The following is a 22,342-nucleotide window of genomic DNA, read 5'->3' as shown; positions in this document are numbered from 1 at the left end:
AAATAAGTTAGAGACAAGAACACGATGCAGAACTCATAATTCGATTTATTATTAACGGATGAATTATTGGGCTTCGATAAAGGAAAATTGACTTCCACATCATTTTGAGTATGAAATTTGATAGATATTTAAATTCTAACTTGATGAGGGGCCATTACTGTCCATAATTATTTGTTCATCGTTCTAATATATTGTCATACTTCTAAAATTCTTTGTTATATCCTTTAAATTCATCCTTAAAATGATCAATTTCAATTTCAATGTCACGTTTTTCCTTTTTTTTGGGGGGGGGGGGGGGGGGGGGGGAGAAAAGCTACAAAGGAAATAGTATTTGGCTAAAATTTCTAATCAGTAATGAAAAAGGTATTAATAACAATTTTAAGGTGATATTTTTCATCAGGGTTAAAATTATTAAACAATTTTAGACAGACAATAGAGTTAATCATGATTGTTTTTGACCCACTATTCCTTTAGACGAGATTTTCAAAGTAATTATTGTACTTGATTCTTTTGATAGCATGGATGTGGATCCCGTTTGAATCCATTAAAATTTAACGGTTTTGATATCATTGCAAGGGAATTATAGATTCTCTCAAGGCTTGAATCACGTGAACTTGAAATAAGATTAGACCCAACTTAACTCACTTGGTCCATCTAAATTAGTCCAGCCCAATCATATTAACACCACAATGATCACACATGTCACATCTGTTAAAAAGAAATAGAGAAAAATCAATGTACATGTTTCTTGATATTAATTTCTAGCTTAGAGCCAAGCTTGAGAAAAATAATACGTCCGGTTCTATTTGATTTATAGTGAATTTTTACAAATGAATAAGTTAATTGAACGAATTGTTAGTTCATTTCATACAATCAATCTCCAAAAGCTGTGGTTTTAAGTTTCCTTAATAAGAAAATATTTGGATGCAGATTTTCTTGCTAGCAATGGCAAAAGAAGCTTGTTAACGAGGGCCCAGTTTCTCTCCATTCCACAGATTCCACGACAAAAGCAGAAAACTCGAGTCAAGCAATTCTCTTTTAAATATCATATGGTTTCAATTAACTAACAACTCATCATTATTATTACAGCAATGATTCGGTTGAAAGCCAATTAGTCCAGAATTGTTCTGACTAAAGGCCCCTTTCCATGCTTTTTTTTTTTCTTTTTTTGTGGGTTAATTAGATTGTCTTCTTCACATCATCATACGGGATATTCCAAAAAATCTCTTTCCAGTTTCTTGCCATGGACCCCAACTAAGGGTGTTCATATATAAAATACGCCATATCAAAATATTTCACACATTTAAGTCAAAGTTCAAAAGCAGGAGACAGCAACAGGCTTAATTGAGTTCATTACCCTTTTGCCGCACATACACCTACTTATACACCAAACTTATTGCTTTCATCATTATTGCATATGCTCATACATATGTATGTATCAAGCTTCAATGGCGTTGCCGATTGCTTTTCATGCGAAAAGAAGATCATTATTATGAACCTATCTTAGCTTATTCAAAGTTAAGAAAATAATAAAAAAAAACATTAATTTGTGTCGCATCAGTCAAAGGAAACCAAATACCAAACCCTCTTGTTGCGTACGTGTTTAGTCAAATATGTTTTCTGTAGCAAAATTGGACTGTTACTTTGATGTTGGGATATAGGGTAGCTAGAGAATCCTAAGAGGATCGACTCGAACATGGCAATGATGTTACTGCATTTCACCTTTTAGAATAAAACAGGCATAACCAATTCTTGTTCTTGTATGTGAAGAAGCAGAGTAGTATCTATAGATTATTATGAGCTAATTAAAGATGTTTAATTTTTTTTCAGCTTCCAGATCTTTCCAGTTTGTTGTGTTTTGAACGTTCTGTTTATGCATGTCAAGTACGTTAACGAATATCGGTATTGGCTGACAAGATGTGTCTTGATAACGGGTCAAGAGCTACACCGCTTTCGGGATTTTCTATAATTGTAATTGACAAAATTTTCTCATGGCATGGAATGCATTAAGTGAGTTCTTACCTAACAAATTTAATTATCAACTCAAACCTCTCATAAGTTCAATATATACTCGCTTAATATTAATTTCTTTGTCATCATGACCAAAGTTTAATTTCAACACATTTGTTATGGAATGAAATCACCTAGTATTGAGAATAATGGTGCGTTCACTTCATAAAATGAGAATGAGTTGGAATGAGAATGAGATTTCAATGTTTACTTGGCAAAAATAAATGGGAATGAGAATCAATTCACCAACATACCCATAGTATTAAATAATGTAATTTTCATTTACTATATACATGTATAAATATTATTATAAAAATTATATTAATTAAAAAAATTAATAAAAATAATAATGAAAATGAAAATAAATGAGAGTGGTTTAAAAAATATGAAAAAATTAGAGAGATACAAAAGTCAGTTCAGAGAATAGAAATCTCCATTCCCAACCCCCCATGGGAATGAGATTTTCATTATTTATTCTCAAATTGTATGTATGAGACCCACACATTTTATTCACATTCTCAAATTACATTTAGCCAAGTAAACATGAGTTTCATTCCCATTCCTTCATTTTCATTCCCTAAACCTTCAAGTAAACAAGTCATAAATGAAATCTTTAGGTACAGAGAATAAAATGGGTGGATGATCGGTGAACATTAGCTGCATGCAAAGTAAATTAAAGCGTGTTTTCATAACTAGGGATATTGAGAAGCTAAGTCAATCACAAACGTGTCATAATACCGCGTGATGAGTTAGTTAGTAATCACACTTTTTCAATCTTAACTAGCTGAAAGCTAAAAGAAGAAGAAGAAGAAGGCTATATATTTTCATCCATCATCATGACAAACTGGAAAAAGCTAGCTAGCAAACATTTGATAGCAATGGCTACTTGAACAAACTTTCTAGGGACCATTTGACTTGCGAACAATATTTCTCAAACCCCACTGCTGCGCATGGTGGAAAATGAAGAAAAATATACAAACGTGTGGACCGGTGATGATGTTACCAGAATTAACATGTCTGCCTACGCAAATCAATTTGAAGTTCAAATCAAGATTGTAAAACCAGTCCACCAGTAGAAGAATATCTACAAGCTAATAAAAGCTTTGGTACATACATGTGTGGCTGTATAGATGTGGATTTAACTCAAAACTGTCGTATTACCCAAATCAGACCGCGCTGAACTAACTTCACATAAAAATCCAATGCCGTGGCCAAATTTTATCTCTGTCTTGTGGCTTACAAACAAAGCTACAATCCTTCACTGCGTAGCAAGCCAATGCCGTTTGTAGACTTGCTTTCTTCGAATCAACCCATCACGAAAAATGAACACAAAATAATAATGGTAATAATAATAAAATAAAATTTTTTTAAAAAAAAAGTGTTTTTCACTTAAACAGATTTTCAATTTTAATTTGCTTGGGTCAAATTTCTGTTGGCAAAGGGTGCGGCACGTGCAAACCCACCAAAGGGTAATCGGATGCATCGCATGTTCCACGCCGCACGGTGGTGTCAATAGTGCAGCGAGGGACACGTACGGCACGTGCAGTGTAAGTTCTCTGACTTCGTCTTTTCGGTCTTCCACGTGTCGCGAAACGGCTTGCCTCCACATGGAATTGCACCTAATCCGCATGTGCAATCTCACTACTGGACAATTCCATTGGCTTGCAACAGCATTTCCTGAAACCCCACCGTATGGATAGAGACAACGTAAATTTTAATTCACTAATTAATACAAAAAAAAAAATCTTTTAATAAGAATTTAAAACTAAATATATATAATCCAACCCACCTGCAGCAACAGGAAAAAAAGTGCTTTGAGCAGAGATAGATTCTTAAACTGGGTGGTGACACGTGGCACCGCCGAATTATGAGAGAACGGTTTATTTTATTTTATTCTATTTTAATAATAAAAATTGAGGGTAAATTACAATTATTTATTTATTTATTGATATTCACGATTTTACATGATTAGGCCGACAGGTAAAGTCGTTACCCGTTAGGAAGCTAGGGAGGTAAAAACTTAAAAAGGGGCAACTGGTCTCTACTTTTATGGACCATTTCTTCAAGCGCAATTACTTCAATACCCCCCCAATTCGGTTGCTCTGCATTGCATGGCCAAGGCCAGCCCCCTATGTCTATCTATTAGGCATCTATAAGGTGACTCTAGCTCCTAGCCTCCTAGGTTAATACTCCACCTTCACCGATTAGAATGTATTAGAAATTTCTACCCAAACACGTTGATTTTATCACATTTGATTGAAGCTAAATTTATGTGATTATCCGGATTAGTCTAGAAAGACGACATTTGGTTAAAGGAAAGACTAATTCAAAATAATATGGTACGTGTGTTGTGTGTCTATATATATCTATGTGTGTGTAGTTTTTTAATTCAGGATCTTAAAGTGTTGGAAAAATTTGAGAAATCTTTAAAACCGCGGGATTTTAAAAACTTATAACTTGAAGTGCTTAAACCACATGGTTTATGCGTTTTTCCTGGATGTTCCTACACTTTATAATTCTAGATTGGAATATATATATATAAGTAAAAATGTTAATAAATTATTTAGCACATTGAATTTTATAACAAGTAAACAAATAGAAACAATGGGAAATGGGAAGCAAATTATAAACAATGGGACCGGCTAGCCTCCTTAGAAGTGGCGGTGCACGTATGTAAATTTAGACATTAAGTAGGACATTATCCCTCAAAGGTGGAAAAAAAATTCAAGATATCAAAAATGTTATAACGAGTGGTTGAACTTTGCAGTCAAAATGATTAACACTTACAAGCAACTGGGACTTTTAAAGTTAGTCTAATATTTTGAATAATGATAGATCTTCTCCTCGAGTGAATCCAAAAGAAAAGAACTGAAGTTTGATTTTCGATCTTAATTTCTTAATTGTCTTTTTATTTTACTTCCCTAAGCTTCGCTTATTATTATTCTAAGTAGAGCTATTAGACTTAGACAACGAGCTAGCTAGCTTATGCGGGTGGCCAAATGATACAGCAAAGATTAAAGAATAATAACACGAACATACACACACTAATACAAGTCACTGGATTCATTGTACTAAGAGGCCCTAAACTTATTTTAATCGAGCAGCTTTGTCCTAATCGATGCACATGCATTTATAAAATTTAGCGGCTTTGTCCGTTTCCTAGTTAAAAGCGAACCCTCTAAATTAATTATTCAACATCGTATAGTATAATTAAGTTAAAAATTATGTGAAACAAATTGAATTACCGAGCTGTTGTACGCTAGATGCATGCTACTTCAAACATAACAGTTGGATTGGGGAGTAATGACACAATCTATTGTCATAATTAATTGATCTAATGGTCGAGATCGAAATAGCTCACAGAATTTCATTTACACGGTGGTTATCTTATTGGTCTTTGATGATGTGTATACATAAAATATGAGATGAGATTAAATAAATTGTGAAGAGTGCCGAAACCGCTTTGTCGGAGAGATAACAAAAGAAATTTAATTGAAATTCTTCATCCATGTTCATTGTCTCTGTCAGAACAAGGTTTTATCAGGTTGGTTTTGTGCTTTAAGATAAATAAATTATATTCATGAATTAGAGGACAAAAGAAAAAAATGAGGTATGCGGATTCTGTTTCGACTAGATAACAAATTGAATATTTTGTTGTGACATAAGGATGTTACTATTGAGCCATGTGGAAGCGTTTTGATTATTTGGAAAAAAAAAATTTTTTCGACAACAGTAGAAATGTTTTACGAGCAGATTCAGAAGTTTGCATGGATACATCCATTTTGTTATGGATGAAGATAAAGAAAATTTGAGAGGATAAAAATGGCATATACGTTTTTGCTTTGACTTGAGTCCCTTTTATCTCTGCTCTATCGATTGCCTAATTCACTCACAGACCATAAATAGATCACGGCTTCGCAAATCTCAATTATTATTATTATTTTATACATATCTTCATCTTTGAGTGGTAATTAAATAAGAATGGTAATGAGTCTAATGACTAATTAGTACCTAAAAGTTTTCCAAGCAAAACCTCTTCATATTTTTGCCAACGTCAGTATCTTTTTTACACGCGGCATAATTAAAAGACAAATAAGATAACTGTGTTATTACAAATATACTATATATAGACTGTTTATAGATAGGCTGCTAAGCAATGGAGGGGAAAAAAATGGTGCTTGGGAAAGATGAGAAGATAAATAGAATAAGAACATTAGATAATAAGTCAACTATAATACAGTTCAGTTTTATTGGGCAGTTCACAAGGCAACCTAGGAGGATAATATAAGAAAATGGGTCCATGATTCATGATATAATTTAAGAACAATCTGAACGCAAAGTAAGTTTTTATAATATATGAGAGCATATTTGAGCCTTGAGAGAACTTTTTTTCTGGTTTTGTCTCCTGTTGATCATCATATACATAATTTATGTTAAAAACATGAAATGTTGTTTCCTTGTTCTCTTATGGAGGCAAAACCACATGGCACTGGTGACTGGTGCCAAATCGCTTGCCGACGTAAAAAGAGTTAGATGAACAAGGAGAATAATTTTACATGCATCATCATTGATCGACCAATAAAAGAGGACACGTCGTGTAAAATGATGGAGTGCCCTTCGTACATAATTATGATTCATGCACACCACCCTCTGCCCTCTGCATTTGATTGACCAATATTCCTCCTCAAAAGCCGCCGGAGGGAAATTTCATTTTTTAAAACAAAAAGGGCATTTATGGAAACTTACCTTAAAAAAACAAAAAACCTAAGAACAAAACCGCGTAAACACATAAATGGAAACCAGCAATTTTCACAAACGCATGTATATGGAAAAATCTAACACATTATAATAATATATAATTATGATATTTTATGTATGTATATATATATAATTTATTTTAAGTAACAGACAAGGGTCCTGAAAGAAAGGGAGGACTTCCAATATTACAACAACAAGAGAAGAGAGAGTTGTAGAAAAAATGGGATCTTTCAAAGCTTTAGTAATTTTGGAAGTTTTTTTAATTTTCTTTCCATGACAAGGACTTGTTTTCTTTTAAAAGTTTTTAATGTGAAATTTATTTTTTCTTTTTGTCCTATGTGAGTCTCCTTGCTCTCTATAAATGAGTCTTCAGTCACCTTTCTTTAAACTCCCTCTCCCTCAAAAAGAAAAAGTTCCTTGAATATTTTTTGTTTCTTGCACTTTATGCTCGTTGTCTCCCAAACAATGGAAGAGCTTGGTTCCTTCTGGAGTTATCAAGAGGTGGGCAGGAAAATATCTTTTTTTTTTTAACTTCATTTCTTCTTCTTGGTTGTGGTTGTTTTTGCATTTATGTCCCTCTGTTTTTCACATTAACCATGTGTTTATTTGCGGTATGATTTTGTCTTACTCAAGATATCATCTGGGTTTCATTTGTTAACTTGTCGTGCTTAGTTCTTTCTTTGTTCTTCTTGTTTCATTTATTCATGCTTCTGTTTCATTTCCATGAAGCAATATTTTTTTTTCCCATTTTTACGAAAATGAAACAATTTTGGTTTCATATTCATATATCATTATTGTTTAAGAAGCACGCAGTTCAGTAGTTGATTTCATTTAGTCCCGTGTTCTTTTTGGTTGCTTTATCTGGCAGAGAAGGGCAGAAGGCTTTTGAAATCTTAAGTCCTTTTTTTTATTTTTTGGGGAAAATAGAATCGGAATAGTGTGAAAACATGTTTTGACAAATTTACTTTCTTCTTGGATGGCTTTGCCTTGCCGTGGGAGAATGGGACGCATTGGTTTATATCATATTAATTACATTATATGTTTGTATGATAAAAGTTCTGTTTTTTAGGAGTCAGGAATGTATGCTATTGTGTCATTTTCTGGGCAGAACATGTACTAGTTAAAACCGGGACTTGTAGTATGCCGGTCTTGATGGGAACTGGGGATATTTCATGGCCAATGGGGACCGCGGGCTATTCAAGTATTGAATTTTGCTTTAATGGTAGTTGGGTCTTTCTATTCTGCCTTTTTTTTTGTGGTTTATTTGCTAGTGCTTATATAATGAATAATCAACAGTTGTTTGACTAGAAAGTTGTTGATGGCATCATGGGCCCAATTTGTGATTATATCATTTCTCCTAACTTGAAAATATTTGTTCATTAGCAGGATTTGTTGGGGGAATATTTTTGTAGCTAAAACGATCTGTAATGTTTCTGGATACTATTTACCTTTTGAGGACTTGAGAATGATTATGTATGTCAATTTGTGTGTTAGATTTGTTCCTTGATTTATTTTTTATTTTGCTTTTTGTCTTACTGATAAATTGATAATGTCCGTCCCACTAACCTAATTGATTTGAATTGACAGAGCGTCGATGATCTGAAACAGAAGCTTCTGTGCACATCCCTTGAACTGGAGACAGTAAAAATGGAAGCAAATGAGGCATTGAAGAAGCAGAAGGAGGAAGTCAAGAACTTGCTCAATCTTCTTAAGGTTGCTTACCAAGAAAGGGATGGAGCAAAAGACCAGTTGCAAAACCTGCTTAACAAGCTCATGCCTTCTAGCACAACAGAACTGAACCCCAGCATTCATCGCCATGTTCAACATGAGAGTCCTCTCGTAGTCCCAGCCAAAGCAAACTCAAGCATAACTGAATCGAATAGTCTATCGGAGACATATAATCCACAATCACATATTTCATCACCTGTGGATTCCTTCTTCGATGCTGTTTCGTCCCCTGAGTTCTCCAATATTAACATGGCCGATTCGGGGAACATGGGTCGTTTTGTAAATCAACCATTTGTTCAAGATATCAATGGCTCTATGCCAACAAGTTTAGTCCCTCCTGCTGCTGTTACCAAGATGGATCCGGGCACTGCTGTTATAGACAGTATTGCTAAGGGAAAAAAATTGCCTCAACATGGGAAACTATTGCAATCTGTGATGGAGGCAGGCCCTCTACTTCAAACACTCCTTGTTGCTGGACCGCTTCCTCGTTGGAGAAATCCTCCTCCCTTGCAACCTTTCAAAATTCCTCCATTTTCCCTTAAAGGTTGTGAGACTATGAATGTTAATCAAACGTCACTGAATTCATCACCATATCATCAGATGTCTCGGATGTCTTCTCAGATGTGTTCAACATCCATGTTGAACTTTTCAAGTTGTCCTGCTGGATCGGGTCCAAGCAACGGGATGCTTTTAACTTCAGGTGCTGGTATTGGCAACCAAAAGCGACAAAGGCTCCAATGAGATCGCAAACATTGTTTTTTGGCTTGTAAAAAATTGATTTTTAGTGGTTTATGGTGTAAATTGGACACACTGATCGGTTTTTGAAATGACATAGCAGTTTAACTTAGTTGTTTATCCAATGTGCTTCTTGTACATCTACGTGGTGATGTTATTGGAGTGGTTTTGAAAGCCCCACTTACCTTGGGATGGTGGTATATCAATATCATGTACACTGCTAAACATTGAATCTGATGCAGATTTGTTTTGGATATATCTCATTAGAACAAAACAACAGAAATTTGAAGCAATATATTATGGTTTAAACAGATTCACAAGATCTGCAATATGATGTGACAAATCTTTGGCATTTTTCCTAGAAACAACGGACTAATGATGAAATTATCTTCACTGAATGTCAACACTTCCCTGTATTTAGTAGGGAGTACAGAGTATAATACTGATGAGGAAACAAAACACCATTTTTTGTGCTGTGGCGGGGGAAGAGAGAAAGTTCACCGAGCCAATCAAATGCTTTTGTATTGCTGTTGCATATTCAGCTCCTATTGCAGTCCATTCTTATTGAACAGCTGGTGTAAAATGGCAAAGTTCTTGAACGAAGCAGATAGGGCCTCAAAATTTCTTCATCCTTGATTTGGATACTCAACCTCTGGGTAGTGGTCAGAAAGGACATAACATATGAACATAATAGTCAATTTACGGGGCGTGGAACTTAGAATAGTAACCTGGTCTCTTGAATTGTTAGGTCTGTTCCTGTTCAAGTTTGTTGGTTAAAACAGTTTTCTTTCAGTTCCTGATGCTTTAGCAGGGTAATGTCAAGATGGGTATAGGTACTCTGTACTAGGCCAAACAATGCGCGGGGATAAGGTTGATCATCAAGAAGATAAAACGAGGAGACTAAACAAAGAAAAGAAATTAGTCCAAATGAGAAGACATTTTTGGAGCGGTGGGTATAGCTGATGCTGATGTTACCCAGTCTTCGGTCTCCATACAATGGCCAAAAAGTTTGGTCATAAACCACTGTGTATCTGGGTGGATTTAGCTGGGCTGGAGCATGTATGCCGTTGCTTATATGCCAAGAAATACTCAGCTGATGTTACGTGTGATTTTGGTAAATCTTCAGCTTGGATAGGCTAGCTGATATACTAATATTTTTTATTATTCGCTTCGTAGATTACGATTCAGATGTTTTTTTTGTTTGTATGCTCTGTGTGTTTAATATAGCACAAAGAAAACGTACAAGCTTGTACTTCTGCAGAAACCCCAGAGCAACACAACAAAAAAATGTATATTTTGAGTTATTACCCTTCGCCACTCGATACATTTTTGACATGCAAGTTGAAAATATTTAAGCAATTTTTCAATTTTCTCAGATGATACTGGCAATATAGGTATACATACACCGGAGAATTTAAGAACGCAAGTTTTTTTCTTTTATTTTTTTGGGATACATGTACGCAAATAGCTCAGATAGTGGCCACTACATACAATGACCTTCCCTTTCAGAATAGAATAGAGAAAGCTTCAAAATTGCAGTATTATGCTTATGTGTCCACTTAATAATTTCAGCAAAACTTGTGTTCACATCATTTCTTCAAGTGCCTGAGCCGGACTTCAGGTATCATCTACATTAAGTAACAAAATGGTTGAAAAGTAAATAAATGGCAATAATTTTAAATATTGGAATATTAACATCACTTCCGGCAGATGACCTTTGACTTAGGTAATATGAATAATATCTCCAAGTTACGTGTCCTTAATCCTCACTTGTTGCGACTTTATAATATTAATTTCCCCGGTCTCCTATCTAGATTCCGATATTCCTAGACGTCCATAAAAGTTATCAGAAACAGACATGAGCATTTTTAATATATGCAACGAAAGCTGTTTAATCGGTTCAAACTCAGTAAGCCATTGGCGATATCCCTTACAGCCGCTTTTAGCATAATCTGCCTCTTCGGTAGCTACCACAAGATACTAAAGCAAATATGGTGCTCAATTAATGGTGTAATCTTCCATGGGAACCTGGATCAAAGGCGGTTCGTAAACGAGGACAGAACGCCAATGAGCCGTCTCTACAGTTTCATAGCCCCCGGATTAGAACCATCAATCGAACATTCTTTCCCAACAGTGAATGTGGGGGTGTGTTTAATTAGGTTGCCCACTATGATTTCAGTTTCTCACCACCCCAATACGAGTCTTAGAGTCTGTTTGGTATAGCTTATTTAAGAGACATAAATATTTATTTAATTCCATAAGCACTTTTAAAATTTTTTATGGTGTTTAGTTATTTTTTTAGTAGAGTTTTTTTAACTTAAATAAGCTAATTTACCTCTACTAAGAAAAGCCCAAAATTTAAGTTTTTTAGAGTAAAAGTTAGAGAGCTTTTCTAAAAATATATATATTATCAAAAATATCCTTAACATATTTTATTAATTACATAATAATTTTTGTATAAAACCTACCCAACGAAAATTTTTGCCGCCATATAAACATATTATTGCCGCCACTTCACTTTCTCTCTCTCTCTCTTTTTTTTTTAAATAACAAACACTTTAATTTTGCAATCCCTACGCATACCCAACACTTGAGAGAGTATTTATCAATGATATAATTTTTAATTTTAAAAATTAAAGAAGTGATTGAACTAATTTTTTCTTATTAATTGATAACTTGAATGCACTTTGTTACATGTTATATAATTATGAATACATATTATTTTTGGTAATTTAATTACACAAAAATACATTTAATTTTACACAACTAAATAATTTACTGGTTCAAAAATATTTTTTTAATTAATAACCAAACACCCAATAACTTTTTATCTAAAAATTTTATTAGTATAACCTCTACTCCTATAAATTCTATTTAATAAGATCCTTAGTCTTCGAGTGTTCGTTCAGTTTGTAAAAACAAAAGGTCACCCGCAGGATTGTAAGCCCCGTTCAGTTGCTTTATTAAAGCATGTGGATAACTGTGTAATCGGCCAAATACCATGAGGAAACTCGGCGGCTCCACACGCGTCTCAGCCGCTCGCACGAGTGCGAGAAGAATTTCCGAATCATGGCTCTCTTGTTACCAAGGATGCTTCTCAGCATAACATGGCCCGGGGACTTTCCTGGGCCCGAACGATGGTGTTCGGCCCAACCACATTATCCTGCGAGTTTGTTGCTGTGGGCTCAAATACTTTATTTTATTAAGCGCAAAACGTTTATACTTTACCGATGTGGGACAATCAGCATCTCACATTAGAAACACATGAAAATATATTTCTGTCACAAGAATCGTAAGAGTTATGGCACCAAATTTTGTTATCCATCTTTTCCTCCAAATTTTTGCTCTCTCTTTGATTTATTTTGTGCTTTTTTAAATATTTTTTTATCTCCATTACTCCTAACATATTTTGTCGAGATTCATTCTTCAAGCCAACCCACATCTATCATATATTATATTGAACGTCATTTCTAAAATCTATTAAATTATGTTATTATGAAGAAAGTCCTCACAATTTCAACTAATACATAAAAATTAATATATTGGAGGAAATTAAATAAATGTAACTTGGAAGGTAAAAATCAAGTTTACATTCTTTAATATTTATTTTTTAATCTCTATCACTCCTAACATTCTTTATAGAGATTTATTCTCCTATATTATTAAAATGAGCAAATAGTTAATAGGCTACCAAGAGAAACCTCTAGTGACCATATGTTCATCCCATCTATGTTAACTTGCGGAGTTGACCTGCGAGCATCGAGTACTTTCTTTTATTAATATAAGAATTTGTATTTTTATCGATGTGGTGAACGCGCTCATTTTCTTTGAAAAAGGAAAAAAAAGAAAAAAAATCCCACATTAAAATCATATCTTTGTTTTCTTTGTGAACGGTGTGTGTGTGTTTTTTTCCTAATTAGAAAACACATGAAAATTTATTTCTTTCACAAGAATCGTAAGAAATATCACAATAATAAGGCTGCCACAAACGAATAATCATATCACGCCAACAATTTTCTCCAAATTTTTACTCTCTCTTTTCATTTATTTTGTGCTTTTTTTAATATATATTTTTTTAACATACGCTTGTTGAGATTTATTCTCCAAGCCAACCCAAATCTAGCTTATATTATATTGAACTTCATTTCTAAAATCTACTAAATTATGTTATTATGAATAAAAAATTATTTTTCGAATATAAAACTTTACATTCATGTCAATATATAACTTTCTCAGCCTATTCACATCATTTTGCGGTCTGTATTGAACAAGTGCTTCATGCTTGCTCTTATCAACCGTCAAAATTTCTGTTTCTTGAATTAAAAAACCCCGCATCAACCATAAACTCTCGCAACCCTCCCTAGTTTTTGACAGAAACACACCCCATACTTAGAATCATGTGATTCATAACACGATTAAACAACTTTACTCTTCCTTGTCCTTATCAATCATTTGGTTACTTGCAATAACACTAATCACCCAAAAAAAAAAAAAAAAAAGAAGATCATTAACCTCTGTTATCCTTATAAACAGCATGTTACCCCCTTTTTTTTTTTAATCAGAAAACACATAATTTTTTTTTTTTTCACAACAACTATTAGAATTATGACATTGATTGGGTTGCCACCAACTGTATCAATCATATCAAACCAACATCACCATACATCGTCCTCTCCAAATTTTTACTCCCCTTTACTAAGATACAGTCTTTTATTCTCCAAGCCAGCCTATATTTTTCTTATATTACATTGAATTTCATTTTTAAAATATATTGGGGAAAATTAAAGGACAATTATCTACCGATAACTTATTTTTTTTGTAAATTTTTAAAAATACACAATTCTTAATTTTTTTTTGCTGAACTTCATCTAAGGTTATATTATTTTGCACATGTCTACTTCTGTTTTCAAACTGTTAAGAGAACTAACTGAATATTATGTAAATGACTTTTTTACTCTCAAATGTAAAAAAGCAATTATCTACCGACCACTTTTTTTCACATTTTTTTTGAAAAATACGCAATTTTTATTTTTATTTTTTTTTTGCTGAACTTCACTTAAAGTTATATTATTTTGCACCTGTCTACTTCTATCTTCAAACAATTTCGTTGTGAAATGACAATTTTACCCTTCTGATGTCAGCAAAAGTTTTAACAGTATTATAACAAGAGTAGACCAGTGAAAAAAAATATTAACTTCAGGTGGAACGCTGAAAAAAAAAATTTATGTATTTTTTTTAAAAATTAGAAAAAACAGATGGTCGAGAGATAATTACCGAAAATTAAATAAATATAATTTTAAAAATTTGATACCAATACTTAATTTCTAAGTTACGCAAATATTACTTATGCTTATTTACATTTATACATAAAATAAATTTGAGCAAATTTGAGCTTTGTTGCAGTAATACCGAATGACAAGCGGAAAACCGCACTAAACCGTATCGCTTTCCCGCCATAAATACAAAACCGTAAAACTTTTCAACCACGAATAGAAACCCCGGTATTCTTAGTTGACTGCATTGTTTTGGGGTTTTAGACTATTTTTGGTCTGCGTAATTCTCTGAATGAATGAGACTTATCATCCACTGTAGTATGAAACTTGTCGTCCTTTTTTGCGGAGTTGTAGTCCCACCAATGCTTATAAATATCTCATCTAATCTTTTGTTTCTTGGCGCAAAAAAAATAAAGAAAAAAATTAATAGCATTATCAGACCAGTGCATTATTTCATGCACCCACCAATTTGTTAATGCAGGGGATAAAATTCATAAACAGTTAACAGGAACAAATTTGGAAATCTTTGTTTGAGGTCTTAACATAACTAACTTTTTGGATTAAAAAATACACAAAAATGTGAATGAAAGATCAATTGTTTAAATGATTCCAATCTTGTTTGCTACGTCCAAAGCATCAGAGTCTGGTGTCAACCTGACATAAGCCTTCTTTGTACCATCGGGCCTGCACCAAAAGAATTAAATTAAAAATGACTAATAGTGAGCTTTAAGAAATAATAAGAAAAAACAAGAGAGCAACACAAGCCTCACTGAAAAAATGTATGTTTGTCATGACGATTCAGACCCAATGGTACACAACAAATGCCTTAGGGCACTATGTTGTTTGGACGGCCATGTGAAAGTCATTGATATTTTATAGATACTTGTAAATAAAAGCAACATGTAAGTCGTCATTTAGATTTTCCATACTAAACTAATATCCATAAATCAGAAGAGATAACCATAATATATAGGACAATGATCAATTTAGAAAAATGAACATGTCCGTCCTAAAATGCACTAGACCGCAACCTCACTCGCATAACTGCCCTACTCCAAGCATTAGGCTCTTGTCATTTAAGATTTACTAATAGTAAAAAAAGGCTCTGAACAATTTTGGACGCATGTTAAATGCATTCATGTACATCCATTTCACTTGACACAAGGTCACATGATTCCTGGAATTGCCAACAGGAATTGGATAAAGAAACCATTTAGTACCATTTGTATCTGACCCCATACTAAATGCCTATTAGAAGCTGCAAGTCTCACAAGCCAATCACAAAAAGCCGAGAAACTATAGTTTTTCAATGCACTAAAGGAAACAATTTAGTAAACCTCATGTATCCAATTAGTGAATCATAAAAGCCACAAACAACAAAGAGTTCATTGTAAAGAATGATAGCAGCGAAGCAAATGTGAAAGGCTCACCTGATCAAGGTATTCACTTTCTTAGCCTGGATATCATACATCTTCTTAACTGCATCCTTTATCTTTTTCTTATCAGCCCGTATGTCAACAATGAAAACCAGAGTATTGTTGTCTTCAATTTTCTTCATTGCTGATTCAGTGGTGAGTGGGTACTTGAGAATCTGATAATGGTCAAGCTTATTCCTAGGTGGAGCGCTGATGCGAGGGTACTTGGGATTCCGGTCCTTCTTTAATGTCTTTGGACGGTGAAATGTAACTGAAGTCCGGATCTTCTTGGCCTTCTTAAAGGTACGGCCAGACTTCACTGCTTTCGCAGTCTTCAAGGCCTGAACCTTTGGATCAGCCTTTTTTGTCTCACCTGCATACACGCCAACCTCATATCGGTATAAAGAATAGCTGGGTTCCATTGAAATAATACAATAATTTCATTTCTAGGAAAAAATTTCAAAATAAATGCACCAAATGTTTCATCAAACCATCCACCATATAATAAAAACTCATCATGTAAAGTACAAATAAAAATAACCAGTGATACCGATAAAACAAAAGTCATCACCTAAGTCCATATCCAATGAACTAAGTCTCCAATTTGCAACTATAATTCATCTAAAGTAGAAAGAGACTTGCATGTCATGAGCCAGAATCAAACAAGAGCTCTTTAACACACATTACACCAAACCACTACCAAGATGCCTTGCCACAATGAGAAGAGATCCAAGAGGCCATCAGGAGGCAGATAGTGTCAAGGTATGTCCCACATTACTCATCCCTAGAACTGACAAAAGGAGGAGAAACTCATCTATTGTTCCACTTACAAACTACATTCACCTCTACCTACGACACAGACCACGTTCCACAGACAGCTGTATCCTCAATGGAGGATACCATCTCTAATTTAAAACATATATAAATTGTACAAGGGCAGAACACTAAAAAGGGCAGTTAAAAAGAAACAATTCACGACCAAGTAATTTGTTTATGGTCCTAAAGAGCCTAATCGGCACAGAACTAAGGTAGCTAATTGTTCACTTTTGGTCTGTTTTCAGCGGCAAACAAGTGGAGGGCCACATCAGAACCAGAATGAACAATCCCAGGAGCTGTAATAATAGAAGCAAAAGTATTCTTTAAGCTATTAAAGCAGGAAAAAAAAAGAAGAGAAATGGACATATTAACTACCTTTTGGAGGAGCCATTGTTCGCCGGCGATGATGAGAACTTACCTTAAACCACAACACAAGCATAAATCATTTTCAGGAGCTATTTGTATGTAAACGAAAGCACAATATTAATGATAGCAGAGTAGGCGAGAGAGATACCTGTAAGTGGGCAGTAGAGGAGCCGGCTCTGGGACTTGGTCTTTGTGAAGAGGAAACTAGGGTTTATAAAAAAGAGAGGGGCATTTGATTGCGAATTTACAATTCGAGGCTTACTTATGAGACGGGTCGGGAAAATGGGCCGGAGCGGTTGATAACTCCAAGATATTCATAGTTTTTTTTTTTTTTTGAAAGGACAAGATATTCATAGTTTTGAACCCAATTTATAAGTGATATTAATTTTTTTTTTTTCAGAAAAAAGTTAAATTATCAATAAAAATATTAGCTATTGTGAAGATAAAATTCGAACGTGACACGCGTAGTTGAGCCTAATTCTATTTTCCGCTAGTTTGTTATAGAATTTTATCAATAATAATGTCAAGTTTAGTTAGCTTTCATTTGAATTTGAAGTTGAAAACTTTGTCAATCATGAATCATGATATCATTTCTTACCTATAGAATATTTTGCTGCATCGGTCGCGTACATCCAATATAAAAACTTTCGTCCACTTAAAAATTTTAAATTATTTTCCTCGTAAATTAATTATTTTTAAATCACCTTATAATTTTAAAAAATCTTTTAAATTATTTTCATTTTATTCAAAACATAATAAAAAAATGGGGTGGGTTAGATATGGCAATGGGCACCACCCGCAGCAGTTTTACTATTACCAAACTCGCACCTGCACAAAATTTAAATTACCAAACCGACACCCGTTGCAGTTTTTAATTTTTTAAGAAAATCCACCTACTAGGGGTTTTGACAATTACCAAACCCGCAATGGTACCCGACATATTTTTTGCAGGTTCTCATATTTAAAACCACAAATGTTCAACATGTAAATTTATATTAATAAGCTAAAATTACACATAACATACTCAATTCTAAATTTAATCACTATAAATAGAAAATTAAAATTTAAATATCAATCCAACACAAATTCTCAAATTTAAATATGAAATATATAAATTTATAAAAAAATAACCACAAATGCTATGAAAAATTAATGGGTATGCGGCTGCGGCTCATGAGTGAAAGGAAAATGAGTGTGTGCGGCTACTGCTCGCAAGTCAAAGGGAAATGGGTGTGCGGCTGCTGCTCATGGGTGAAAAGGAAATACTTTGGAAGGCCAGAGTTTGTGACTGTTGCTCATAGGTAAAAATGAAACATTTTGGGTTTCCTTTAAGTTAGGTTATGAGTTGCAACTTGCACACATCACACGTGACATGTTTGTACTTTATATTTATTTTATTTATATATTTTTAGATTTAATTATTTACATTTAAAATATTTGGGAAAAAAGTTGTGGGTTTAGCGAATATTCATGCGAGTATCTATTGAATATTTAATTAATACCAAATCCACCCGCAAAGTAGTGCAAGTTTCTATTTCTAATATCAAACCTCCCCCCCTCTAGCCTGCAAAATTACCCGCAGCGGGTGAATTTTGGCTGACGGGTTTGAACAAGTTTGCGCATACCATTGCTATCCCTAGGATGGGTTGATAAATTACATTTATCTTTTTAATAAAAGTAAAGAGTAAGTTGAGATTTTCAAATGTAAGAAGGTGATTCACCCGTTTTTGTGGCCTTTTTCCGCTGGACGAATTTGGCGCCCCGGCCTTCGGGCGGTTATTTTTGGGCGCGGCTGTGCCCGCGGCCTATTTTTGGCACACGGAGGGGCCTCGCAAAGTCTCGCGCCATTCCGAGTCCGGCGGACGAAGTTGGCCAGCCCCACCCCCCAAGCCTACAATCAATTCAGAAGGAGTAATCCGAAATTAACCCATTTGACAACTGATCAAGATTCTTTTGTCTCCCATCACATATACATCAAAGATATCCATTATCGATGCCCTTCTCGAACAAAAAATGTGAAGATTTTGGTAAAACAATTTTAAACACAAATGTTTGGTCCTTTACCTTTTGTATGAACCCTTCAAATGAATTGCTTGTTTCAAAACAATGAGTTGAAACAATCAACAAAATCAAAGAACTTAAAATCTCGACTCCTCAAGTCTATAAAGGTACAATTTTAGCAGCCTTGTGGCTTTATAATGACCACGGATCATGAGTCCTTTTGCTCTCCCTCTTGTGATTCTATGTTATTTACAGTTGATCCAAACAACGGTCCTTGTAAATCAGAGCCATAAATATGACCCATCTTGGTACGTTTTGTTTCTAAGTACCTCTGGTTTTCCTCTGTAATGGGAGTTAAGATAGGAACTCTCCCAATGACTGCCAGGCCGTATCCCTTCAGACCAATGAACTTGGCCGGGTTGTTTGTCATCAGCCGCATGGTTCGAACCCCCAAGTCTCTTAAAATCTGCTGGCGTACAAGTTTAAGAAGTTACAAATTATGCTCATCAATTATGACTATATCTGCAGGTAGCGTAATTGAGGGCTTCTGACCTGGGCACCAATGCCATATTCGCGTGCATCAACAGCTAAGCCAAGCTCAATGTTAGCCTGAACTGTGTCATGACCTTGATCCTGTAAATTATAGGCCCGGAGTTTGTGACCTAGGCCAATCCCTCTACCTTCGTGACCTCGAAGGTAAACAACAACTCCTTTGCCTGCTTTTTCTATTATTTGCATTGCCAAATCCAATTGATTTCCACAATCACACCGAGCTGACCCAAATATATCTCCTGTTAAACATTCTGAATGAACTCTTACAAGAACATCTTGTCCATTTCCCATGTTTCCCTGCCGTTTGCAGGACATATAACAGAAGCTTTAAACCTAGTGCAAGTTACTAAGCGAATGAAATGTTTCTTCTTGTACAAAAAAACTTTACCTTCACAACAGCAACATGATCTGTTCCGTCTAGCTTTGAGCGATAGCAGTAAGCTTGAAAGAGACCCCATTTAGTTGGCAAACGAGAAATGGCAGTTCTTTCAACAATGGTTTCTCTCTTTCGTCGATATCTGCAGCCCGGATATAAAACATCATTAGTATTTAGTCAACATGTGCAAAACATAGTTTAGGCAGCAGCATTAATTCGAAGTAATTCCTTCTACAAATCACCTGATCAAATCTGTTATTGACACAATTGGGATGCTGTGCTCCAATGCCAACTTCCTTAAACTAGGCAATGAGGACATGGAACCATCCTCTGGATCAACAACAGCTGATAGAACAGATACTGGATTCAAGCCAGCTAACACTAGCAAATCCACAGAAGCCTCAGTGTGACTAGCCCTCCTTAAAACCCCACCATTTCGATACTTGAGGGGAAACACATGCCCTGGCCTCCTGAAGTTTTCTGGCTTAGAATCTGGAGATGAAAGAGCAAGAACAGTCTTTGCCCTATCTGAAGCCGATACCCCAGTAGTTGTGCCAAATTTTGCATCCTAAAAGGGCAGAAATACGTATTTACTACAATAACCTTCAATTATCCATTTACCTTAAATTATCCATTTGAAGTAAAGCTCAAATAACATTTACGCAGGGGATAAAACCGATGGTGTTTTATTGCAAGACTATGTTTACCACTGTGATTGTGAAAGTTGGGCCACAAGAGTCTTCATTTTCAGCTTCAGGTGACATCAATGGTAGATTCAATCTTTGAAGATCCTCTTCTTTCATGCCTACAGAAACAATTCCTGAACCATGCTTAACCATAAAAGCCACATGCCGAGGACTTGTAAGAGATGCAGCCATGACGAGGTTTCCTTCAACATCTCCATTTTCATCCTCCACAACAATCACAAACTACAAAAATTTTGCACTGATAGTTATCATTTAACTAATCATTGATGCCTATTTCTTCTACATAACTTTCACAAAATAATCACAATCCAATGCATAGATTACTCGGTCCAAATTCATCAACCAATGCAATGGAATTAGACTAGTAGCAGAAGCATAACATACTCATACACATAGATCACTAAAATAACATTCTTGTAATTAAGAAATTTCAATCAAAGTGGATGCAAACCTTTCCTTGGCGCAATGTGTTGAGTGCCTGCTCAATCGAGGAGAATCCTTCAGTTGGGCAATCAGGATCACCTTCAGCATCACTAACGAAGAAATCAATAGTCTCCGGCGTAATTTCAGCATCCACTGTCCCGAATGGTGCTGAAACAGACTCATCAAAGTCTCCCAACAACGATCCATTTTCATTTCCCTTCAAGAAACTATCATCAGACACGTTTCCAGCTCCAAGTCCAGACAACCCAACTGACCAACAAGAAGTACTTTGCCATCTCTGCCTGTATAGCCCCAGTTCTGGACTCTTAGCAGGCATGAAAATTCTATGAAACCTGAAACACAGCACAACCAGCAAGTTAATGTCAGAAAAAATTCGGTTTGAATAAGTTGACGTGCAGGAACCGTACCTTGACTTGATGATGAAATGATGCAACAAGGACTGGGGTAAAATAGTGGAGTCCATGGATTGAAAACTGAGAAAATCTGTCTAGTAGCTCTCCTGATGTATCAGAAATTATGTTATTATTTGTTCGGTTGGTATTTTTGCCTCCATAATTTTGCATGTTATGGGCCATGTGGAGCTTAAAAGCCAACCTCTAGTTTTGGATTTGGATTTCATTATCCAAAATTTTTTATATGTTTGACTTCTTTCTTTGTCTAAGGCCCTAATTCTTTAGTAAAAAGGTTTCGAAGCTAACACATGATACAAATTTGTATAATATTATACTATTTTTATCAAAATTATTATTTAAAATTTATATTTATTATATACTTTCAACATTTATTTCATAATTTATACTTACAGTTTTTATTTCACAGAAATTATATAGCACTTCAAGCCTAAGTGATAATACATAATATAACAACTAACCACAAATTAATAATATTAAATTATTATTATTATTATTTTATATTAATCAAAACCGTAACAAAATTACCACGAACACTTCAATGCAATTAATTAATAACTTTAATAAGCTTACGGTTAATTCAATTTATTAATTATGCCGGGGGGTAATTTTCATTATAAATGGTCGTGAGATGGTAAGCGAAAGCATAGCGTCGTCAAAACCCTTTGATTATGAAAGTAGCTTTTGTCTTTGCTCTTTATTTATTTGGTTTGTAACATAAAACGAAAGTTCTTAATCCTCCTCCTGCCAT

The 22,342-nt window shown here is 34.7% G+C and overlaps 3 protein-coding genes across 6 annotated transcripts; 1 reads left to right on the top strand and 2 right to left on the bottom strand.

Moving 5' to 3' along the window:
- The first annotated feature begins 6,940 nt into the window (after positions 1-6,940).
- LOC102620597 (uncharacterized) lies at positions 6,941-9,446 on the top strand. Of its 3 annotated transcripts, XM_025101697.2 has the most exons (3): positions 6,941-7,269; positions 8,155-8,241; positions 8,356-9,446. In XM_025101697.2, the coding sequence occupies exon 3, from the start codon at positions 8,416-8,418 to the stop codon at positions 9,235-9,237; it is 822 nt and encodes a 273-aa protein (XP_024957465.1). In that variant the 5' UTR covers positions 6,941-7,269; positions 8,155-8,241; positions 8,356-8,415; the 3' UTR covers positions 9,238-9,446. The 3 variants fall into 3 exon arrangements, with proteins under 3 accessions (XP_024957465.1, XP_006488251.1, XP_024957464.1); XM_006488188.4 differs by lacking the exon at positions 8,155-8,241; XM_025101696.2 differs by lacking the exons at positions 6,941-7,269; positions 8,155-8,241 and adding an exon at positions 7,280-7,990.
- Positions 9,447-14,915: 5,469 nt separating this feature from the next.
- LOC102620310 (60S ribosomal protein L23A) lies at positions 14,916-17,376 on the bottom strand. 2 transcript variants are annotated; one of them, XM_006488187.4, is made up of 4 exons: positions 17,250-17,376; positions 17,111-17,153; positions 15,935-16,292; positions 14,916-15,188 (listed from the first exon to the last, which is right to left on the bottom strand). In XM_006488187.4, the coding sequence occupies exons 2-4, from the start codon at positions 17,124-17,126 to the stop codon at positions 15,104-15,106; spliced, it is 459 nt and encodes a 152-aa protein (XP_006488250.1). In that variant the 5' UTR covers positions 17,127-17,153; positions 17,250-17,376; the 3' UTR covers positions 14,916-15,103. The 2 variants fall into 2 exon arrangements, with proteins under 2 accessions (XP_006488250.1, XP_015388763.1); XM_015533277.3 differs by having other exon boundaries at positions 17,111-17,148; positions 17,250-17,359.
- Positions 17,377-19,137: 1,761 nt separating this feature from the next.
- Positions 19,138-21,754, bottom strand: LOC102620026 (monofunctional riboflavin biosynthesis protein RIBA 3, chloroplastic). The gene is made up of 7 exons (XM_006488186.4): positions 21,589-21,754; positions 21,189-21,513; positions 20,738-20,959; positions 20,273-20,598; positions 20,043-20,172; positions 19,655-19,951; positions 19,138-19,568 (listed from the first exon to the last, which is right to left on the bottom strand). Exons 1-7 carry the CDS (start codon positions 21,642-21,644, stop codon positions 19,311-19,313), a joined length of 1,614 nt encoding a protein of 537 aa, XP_006488249.1. The 5' UTR covers positions 21,645-21,754; the 3' UTR covers positions 19,138-19,310.
- Between the last annotated feature and the right edge of the window lie 588 nt (positions 21,755-22,342).

The sequence above is a fragment of the Citrus sinensis genome, chromosome 8 (genome assembly GCF_022201045.2).
Source record: "Citrus sinensis cultivar Valencia sweet orange chromosome 8, DVS_A1.0, whole genome shotgun sequence".
Taxonomy (NCBI): Eukaryota; Viridiplantae; Streptophyta; class Magnoliopsida; order Sapindales; family Rutaceae; genus Citrus; species Citrus sinensis.
This window is presented reverse-complemented; position numbering and strand designations above follow the sequence as displayed.

Bases quoted from the DNA above. Each gene is read 5' to 3' on its own strand.
- LOC102620597 (XM_006488188.4), top strand. From the start codon at position 7,213: ATGCTCGTTGTCTCCCAAACAATGGAAGAGCTTGGTTCCTTCTGGAGT. The intron at 7,270-8,355 runs GTGGGCAGGAAA...TTGAATTGACAG, and splicing joins CCTTCTGGAGTTATCAAGAG to AGCGTCGATGATCTGAAACA.
- LOC102620310 (XM_006488187.4), bottom strand. The intron at 15,189-15,934 runs GTGAGCCTTTCA...CTTTTGGTGCAG, and splicing joins AAAGTGAATACCTTGATCAG to GCCCGATGGTACAAAGAAGG.
- LOC102620026 (XM_006488186.4), bottom strand. From the start codon at position 21,644: ATGGACTCCACTATTTTACCCCAGTCCTTGTTGCATCATTTCATCATC. The intron at 20,599-20,737 runs GTAAACATAGTC...CTGCCCTTTTAG, and splicing joins CAACTTTCACAATCACAGTG to GATGCAAAATTTGGCACAAC. The intron at 19,952-20,042 runs GTAAAGTTTTTT...TGCAAACGGCAG, and splicing joins ATCATGTTGCTGTTGTGAAG to GGAAACATGGGAAATGGACA.